The sequence below is a fragment of the Haplochromis burtoni genome, unplaced genomic scaffold (genome assembly GCF_018398535.1).
Source record: "Haplochromis burtoni strain Fernald_Lab_line unplaced genomic scaffold, NCSU_Asbu1 Contig_550, whole genome shotgun sequence".
NCBI classification, from domain to species: domain Eukaryota; kingdom Metazoa; phylum Chordata; class Actinopteri; order Cichliformes; family Cichlidae; genus Haplochromis; species Haplochromis burtoni.
This window is the reverse complement of record NW_024582911.1, coordinates 121,693-130,064: the sequence shown is the minus strand read 5'-3', so window position 1 is coordinate 130,064 and position 8,372 is coordinate 121,693. Positions and strand designations below refer to the sequence as shown.

Sequence of the window (8,372 nt, the reverse complement as noted above, 5' to 3'; positions counted from 1 at the left end):
TGTCTCTCACAGTTGAAGTGTACCTCTGGTGCAAATTACTGACCTCTGTCATCATTTTAGGTGGGGGAACTTGCACAATCGGTGGCTGACTAAATACGTTTTTGCCCCACTGTATCTCCCTCTGGGTTATTTAAAGGGCCCATTCATCCAAATTAACAGAGCGCCCATATCTTTCATGTTACCTAAAGCTTTCTTCAGTCGTGTTTCACCGCTATTATTGTTTTATCATTAACTATTTTCATGCAGTTGAGTTGAAACCATGTCATTATTAGGTAATGTTTGCTGCAGGCAGTCCAAAAAGGACATTCAGGTAAAATGCTTCTCTAGTAGTTCTGCTATACCTGCTGCTTGAAGTTGCTGTAAGAATTCTTCTAATGCTAATAATAGAGAGTAGAGCGTCGGCCACAGCGATCCCTCCCACTGCAGTTGCAAATTCATTCAAAACAGAAGCATTAGAAATGCCGATCAGCTCACCAGCACAGAGCATAAGCCTTTCAGCATTTTGCTGTTGTCTAGCTCAATCGTATCACTTTGACGGAGTCTATTCAGAGGTATTCATGCATCTGCCTTCAGGCTACAATGGCAGCCACTTTATAAACTGTCAGGCTGCTTGCCTCAAGCTTTCGGTTCATATTGTTTCCTTTCTTTAATAGACTTGGAGGAGTTCATCAACTCCTTCAGTGGCAAATGCAGGCAAATGCAGGCTGGCCTCCTTGTCCATTTCAACCCAGGTTAATTTTTTTTTCTTCTCATCCTGTTAGCGGCCCACAACATACATAAAAGTTGTTTCTACACACTTGCTCATGCCTGCACACAGCAAACACAAAACATTTCGCAGTCTGGGCGAAAGCAAATTCTTCAAATCAAGATATTTTTTAAAATTAAAAGACATAAATATAGGCACACAGACAAGGAAGATTAATTATATTAAAATGTCATTTTCATCAAACTCCTGTTTTGATGTAAATGTGAATATTTTGTTATGCCATCCACAGTAATAGCAGCTGAAATATGACATTACAGCAAAATTTTGGACCGGTTTGCATGACTTTTTTTTTGATGTGCTGTAATTAGAGTTAAACACAATCAGAGAATAAATCACTACTACTGCTGAGGCTGTTCTCGTGGGTCAGGTTATAGTAAAACCTACTAAGAATCGCATGCTGTGTTAATCAATACCTTTAGACTTCTCTCAGAACAAAGTGAAAAAAGATTTTTGTGCAAAGAGCTGCAGCAGATCTATTCACCAATCCAAGTGTCAGAGTGTGGTCCCTCATGAAGCCACAGTGTGAACAATGCTGTTTCCACCATGACCAAAGACTGTGCTAAAGATTTGGCTCGATTATTTTTATTGCAGTGATAGAGAAATGGCTGATAATCCACTTTCATTCCTATAAACAGAGTGAACATTTTCTCACCCACCAACCAAAAACACTGTTGGGCCTTTATACCCAAGTAATCTCTGTTTATTTAAGGTTGTTTTTTTAGCCAATAACTATGGTGTTTACTAAATGAGATTTACTTCATGAACCTATGGAGAAACCCACAGAAAAGCCACTCACCCCCAGAGAAATTAAACTTGCTAAATAATTCTTAGATGATTTCCTAATCACCCAATACAGATAATCACTTTCACACACTCTCTGCTCGTTTTTGCTTGTTTTATGTTTGTCATAAAATTTAACATTTGAAACAAAAATTAAACAGGCAGTGGGACATTAAAAGATTTCAAACCCTCTTTTCAGTATTATACTATGATCTTGTTCTTTGGATCCTCCTTTAATGCAAATCTTTTCTTTTCATGCTTAATTTCATTCATATTAATTAGGCGCAGGCCCCAACACTCACATTTAAGATAATATCTGAGGAGTCTGGGTTTTTGGAATTTTATCCTAGTTTTCCTGGGACCTTAACAATATCGAATTCCATGAATAATACAGCAACAGGATGATTGGTTTACATGTTTATATTTTTATACTGAAAAATAATAGTTAAAATTTTTACTTTGCAATAAAGCAAGAGAACTATGGCCTTGTTATTTCTTTAAATCCAGATATCTGCTTTGATATGTTTTTTTTTGTTGTTGTTGTTGTTGTTGTTGTTGTTGTTGAATTGTAAACATTATTCCCCCTAAATCTCAGGGGCATCTTGTTTTTAAAGACTCACAAGCTATATGGTGTTGCTGTATTATAAAGGAAGTGATATTGCAAATCAACATGTAATCTACATTAAAACTTATCCAAGCTTAATTTTTAAGCTATTTTAATTTCAAAATAAATTCAGGGGTGCTGCAGATGGAAGAATAACCTAAAAGGCATTACAAAGCTGCTGCAGAGTATTTCTGGTCCGACTGATTTTAGCAGGGAGCGGTGTCTTTAAAGACAGCAGAGTTTAATCCTACAGCTAGCTGTGAGAGAAGCAAGGTGCAGAAAGAACATTCTCTGAATGGTCTGTTAGCATACAGCGGAAAGTTTTCCCGTGTAGCCAAATGAACCGGATTAAAGTAGATATTTCCCTTCTACACCCTGACACAGGCAGCTAACAAACCAATCAAGCACATGATATCAAATGAAGTTCTTAAACCTTGAAAAGGTGAGTGAAATCTTCAAATCTAAAAAGGCTTTTTAAGGTTTCCAAAAATGTATCTTGGCATTTAGTGTTTTCCGTCTTTGAGGTATTCCACTCATTTAAAAATACATGTAAAACGTTGATCAATATAATTCATAGAATAATGACACGAGCGATACAAATTCAGAATTAGACTAGAACTATACAGCCGAGGTATAATATTTCTTTAAGGTTTCAGACTGACCAAAGTGTTAACATTGCATGATTTTGTTATAATATTGTTTGTGCAAATATTATATTGCTCTCTTTGCATTTGCACTGTGTATATCCTTTACAAATGGGTTGTTAATGGGATGCCATAGGCTTCTGACTGCCCTCATCCCAGTTTTGCCTGCTTGCTCTTTGTGGACCATTCCTCTTTTGTTGGCTGATCAGCTTCCTATTGGGTTGCCAGACAAGATCCTTGGCATTTGTCGGCAAATGAAAGAAGGATTAAGGGATGGCTACTAAACACTCCACGGCTAAGAAGTGGGCTGCTATTCTCCTATTCAAAGCCCTCTCCCAGTTCAGCAGCTCCCCTTTATATATATTTGTTTTCTCAAAGACAACATTGAGAAGTCCCCAGTTCTGCAGAAATAAAGGAAAGTCAAGCTGGCAAACATGCTTATAGTTGTTGAAAAGGAAAAGAAATCATACAATTAGCTGCACTCTAAGTACCAACAATTACAATCAAGTGTGATGTTTTCTTGGTGTAAACCTTTAAGATGTTTCATATGTTGAAAGTATTAAATTAATTTATCAACTACCTAACTTGGTGGTAACTGAAATGTCTGAAAGAAATCAGTCTCTGTTTGATGAGACTACAGAAATGGAACCAATACTCATAAATGGGAATAAGAAAATATTAGCAGATCAACTGGTGTAAAAATAGGTATTCTTCTCTGATGTTCTGTAGAACCTGTGGATCCTTCTGCTGGTCACTGAATTTGATTCATCCACATTATCATTGTCATCAGCAGTAATTCAGTATTATCATTCATCATCAAAGCAAGCTGCGACAAACAAAATTAATTTCTGGGCACATGATACATCTGAACGTCTGTTATACAGCGCATTAGACTGATTATATGCAACATAACAAATTATGTGGAAAATATTCTTGTTAAATATCTCGGTGCCTATTTTTAAGGCATATTTGAACAACCAATACAATGCTCCAAAACACATGTGAATCACTCCACAAATAGTCTTCACTTTTATTGCAAATTGCAGTCTTCTTTTCACATTTAATCCTTAAATTGGATGTGAAAAATAAAACTCAGAAAATTCCTCCACATACGTAAATGAAAACATGATCACTAAAACAACTGAGAAGTCTGAAACTTTTACTGATTTACTGCTGAAAATTTTGCTTAAAGTAGATGTTATCAAAGAATGGAAATGCAAACTTGTTTAGTTATTTCTTCTGTTATCAACTGTTAAAAAACCTCTAACGGCCACTAATGAAATCTCTGCTCTCCCTGGGGCAACAACTTATATTTAGCATTGTTCATCCTTGACAACAAGCCCTGAACCTGCTTTAATCTGAAACCTTACTGTCACACATTTCTACATTAACTGACTCACTTTCTGATGTCTGTCTTTTATATGATTTAAATATTTCAGTTTTGATCTTTTCACACAGTAAGGCTATTCGAATAAAACATTCCCATGTTGCTTTCTGATTTTTCCTATTTGCTGTGTGTCTTGTGTTACTGTGCTTTATCCTGTTCCTCTGTGCGTCTGCAATGACCCAGTTTCCCCACAGGGATCTAATGCTGTCCCTGCCCACCTCCACAACCTCATCCAACTATGATTCCCTTCATTTCACATGGTGAGAGAGAGGGAGAGCCTAGAAAAAACCGCTTCACTGTAATTTTAAAATTATGTTAAATATTTCTCTCTGGTTTTAAGGAAAGCAGCTATTAATTCAAGATGTGAAAACTTGATGTCATTTGTTTCCAAATAACCACAATGATTTCACTCAGACATCCCAGGAAGAGAGGCCGTCCCTCTAAACAGAGGGCTGGACAGATCCTCATATAGAAAATGGGCTTTAATTATTATACAGGCAAGCCTGAAGGCAGTGTTGGCTTCAGCTAATGTGATGAACCCTCATTGTGGCAGTGTCACTACAAATGCTACAAATAATGAAAAGCAACAGAGGATCAAAGCCTCTAAGCTCCTCACTTTGCACCAGCAGATTCATACCTTCCTCACCTACTTTTTCCTCTGCTGTTAAAGTCTGAAACAGAGCAGAGGAAGCGTGCCCTCAGGTCTCCCTCAGGCCAGCATACCACCACAGCTTCAACAGTCAGCATTACAGTGGAACCAGCTTCTGTGAACATATGTGCCTTTTTTTATACTTATAACTCATTTGTAAGGGAGTAAAATTTCCCTGTTATGACGCAAAACAACCTCTGCATCCATAATCACAGACTACTAGCATGTCTATATGTTGATTCTTTTCAAAGCTTTAGGGACAGTGTTAGCTGATTCCTAAGTCTGTGCATTCTTTTGTCCTTCAGAGGAATGATTTGCTATAAAATCAGTGCATCCTAGGAATGTTTAGTCGAGGGCTACGTGATGATGTTTATAACATCATGGTCTCACATCACTGATTTTTTACATTTTCACTAGTGATTAATTTATTTTATCACTCGCTATAAAAATTAAGACTTTTGGTTATATTGGATTTTTATATCACTTCTTATATCAGTACAATAAAGTGTTAATGTAACATACTATATTAAAATACATTTAATATTCATATGCCGTGAACAAAATTTCATCAAGGATCTTACAAAATTTTATTTGCAGTACATCATTATAAACTATACATCTGATCGGTGGTAATGCTTTGATGTAATCTAGATCATTACGTAAGACAACAAATATTATCTCCACAAAGATTTGGAATCAGTGTGATGGGATTTATTTCTGATGTTTGGAAACCTTTAGTTTTATATTTAAAATTCAATACACTTTTTATATGTTCATTGTAATATTTACAATTCTTTGTTTAATTAAAATGAAATAAATTACATGTGCACTCTGCACAACAAAATCTCCAGTGTTGAATTAACACTAGAGAGTGTATATATGGGTCTACACCTCTGAGTGTTAAATACAACACTGTTGAGTGTTAAATTAACACTTTTGACAGTGTTATATGTTTAAAAGTAACCTAGTCAGTTTTGAAGATTAACAATGGCTAACACTGAGCAGTGCTGATTTTCTAACACTGGAATATTTCTAACATTTTGAGTTATTTTCCAGTGTTAGAAAATCAGTACTGCTCAGTGTTAGACTTTGTTAATCTTCAAAACTGACTAGGTTACTTTTAAACATATAACACTGTCAAAAGTGTTAATTTAACACTCAACAGTGTTGTATTTAATACTCAGAGGTGTGGACCCATATAGACACTCTCCAGTGTTAATTTAACACTGGAGATTTTGCTGTGTGGGATGATGCCTTCAAAATGCTATATTTAAGCATGCCAACTATTACCGCAGGTCAAAGACAGAAAAGCAGCAGATCCTCACACTGACGCAAATGCCAGCAGCATTTTTGAATTTTTACCCCACGAATTACTGTGACACATCACTGTCATGATGATTTTGACTCACTACTCATTACTGCTGATACACTTCCACTGACTTCCAATCCCCTTTACATTTTGTAACACAGTTGTTAAAAATGTGAATTTTGGTGCACAACAGCAGGGGAGAAAAGAGAGGTTAATCCCAGTTTAATACAGTGATGCACAGCCCAGGACCGTGGCTGTGATGATTGTGTTATCTGCAGACAGCATTTAAGTCTCCCTCAATTTCAACCCAGGTAAAATAGCTGGAGGAAAGTGAAGGTGAAGTAGAGTAAGTGTGAATGCCCGGGGAAATTGTTATTAATAGCTGCAACTTCCCACAGACTGTGCTCTCTGCAAAAAAGCTTCCCGTCACCTCCACTGGATTTGTTTGAAGTGCTTTCTCTATCCTCACTGTGTACCTTTTTTCTTTCAACCAGGCTGGACTCTAGAGGGTTTTTTTCTACATAATGCTTATTTATATCTTTAAGACACAGCATACGCACTAAATAGCTATAAACTGTAGAAAGACAGCCTGGACAGCTGTTTAACTGGATTCCAGTCACCTCCAAGAAGCATTTTCAGTGTTTTCTACAACGTGACAGTAATTTACAGAACCAAGGCCGTTACTTTGAAGCTTTGATATGTACATTTAGCAAACGTAAACAATGATCCTAACTGAAGATTAACAGTAAGTTTGTCATTTATCAGTTATATGTAAATGTCAGACTATCACGTGTTCGTGTGTGTGTGTGTTACTTTTAAAGGTTATTTCAAATTAGGCTTTCTCATTTTATGTCGTTTTTAGCTTGCTGTAATCAGTGCTCACATATCATGTAAATAAAAAAATCATCTCATATAATTGATCAAATAAAACTGGTAAACAGTACCCTTCAATGAGTTTGTCTTAATCACTACTGCCTCTTCCATTCAACCTAAAATTCCCTCTGACTCCTGCTGAAATATGTACAGCACACCACCAAAAGTAAACATTAAAATTAAAATTATTATATATATATTTAAAAAATACTATCTAAACAAGGGGAGCGGAAAGCTTACTATCTCATGAATTTATGCTGCAGGCTTCACACCATGAAGTGAGCCACTGAGAGATGAAAGTGAAAAGAAATAAAAGGCTCAATTTAATCTGCTTTAAGGCCCTTCAACAGCGTGTGCCTGGGACTGTGAGAGTGAGGGCTGATAGGGGATAAATATATTTCTTACCATGCCTTCCAGCTATTACACCCCTCTCCAACACAGACGCCTATTCAACAGAGGCAGGTTTCATTACCAGTTGTAATAGGCTAAGTCTTCAAATTATGAAATGCCAAGCTCGGATGACACAGAGACACTAGCTGGGCTGATCTTTTGAAGAATGTGGAAAGGGGGAGACTTGATAGCTGTTTGAAAAAAAAAAATCACCAGTGAAACCAGTGGTCAGAAAGCACTGGGCCCGCTGCAGGCCTCAAGTTTAAAGAACAGACGGCTGTCCACACGCTACATTCAAACATGCTGCATCGACGTCACTTTAATAAAAATGAACTAAACAAAAGCTTCCAACCGCCATGTATACGTGTGTATATGAAAGAAATATGAAGAGGGGATATTTAACACCTTCCATTAAAATCGTACTATAACGATATATTTACTATGCCTTTTCATTTTAAAAGTTGTGAATTTAATACATGCATATATGTAATTGTGCCATTTTTGGCTAGGTTCATGTATTTATTTAGCGTTTGTTTGTAGGCTAAATGTCATTTCAGAGGAAAATTCTGCTTGAAATTGGTATCCACACACGGAGCTGACGGCCTGGCTCCTGTCGCCTGTGATCGGTATGGACATTTGTCACCGTTTAGCGTGACGGGAGCCCGCGCCACCGCTCACCATGAATATTTAAGCGGCTCCAGGCGGGAGAAGTCATGGGGCAAAACGCCCGTTTAGACCTGATTAGCAGACAGTTAGCCGCTAGTCCTCCCGGGGCCTACCTTTGTCCCCGAGGATGCCGTCGATGCTGTGTTTCGTTTTCTTTTCTCCGTCCTCTTCCTTTTTATCGCACTCATCCTCATCTTCCTTTTTCCCAAAACGAGCGCGAAGTACACGGCTGATCGAACTCACTGCGAGCAGAAAGGCATCTTTAGCAATAACATAATAATAATAATAATAATAATAATAATAA

At 37.2% G+C, this 8,372-nt stretch overlaps 2 protein-coding genes across 3 annotated transcripts in view; both read right to left on the bottom strand.

Annotated features, from left to right (window-relative positions):
* Nucleotides 1–8,372, bottom strand: part of LOC121811822 (protein turtle homolog B-like) — a 139,514-nt gene that overhangs the window by 29,115 nt on the left and 102,027 nt on the right. The gene's annotated exons all lie outside the window — the stretch shown is intronic.
* Nucleotides 1–8,372, bottom strand: part of LOC102311149 (paired box protein Pax-7) — a 182,172-nt gene that overhangs the window by 164,981 nt on the left and 8,819 nt on the right. For both annotated transcript variants that reach the window (XM_014329539.2, XM_005948203.3), the window contains exon 4: nucleotides 8,182–8,310. In XM_014329539.2, coding sequence (XP_014185025.1) covers nucleotides 8,182–8,310 — 129 coding nt within the window. The remainder of the gene's footprint in view (nucleotides 1–8,181; nucleotides 8,311–8,372) is intronic.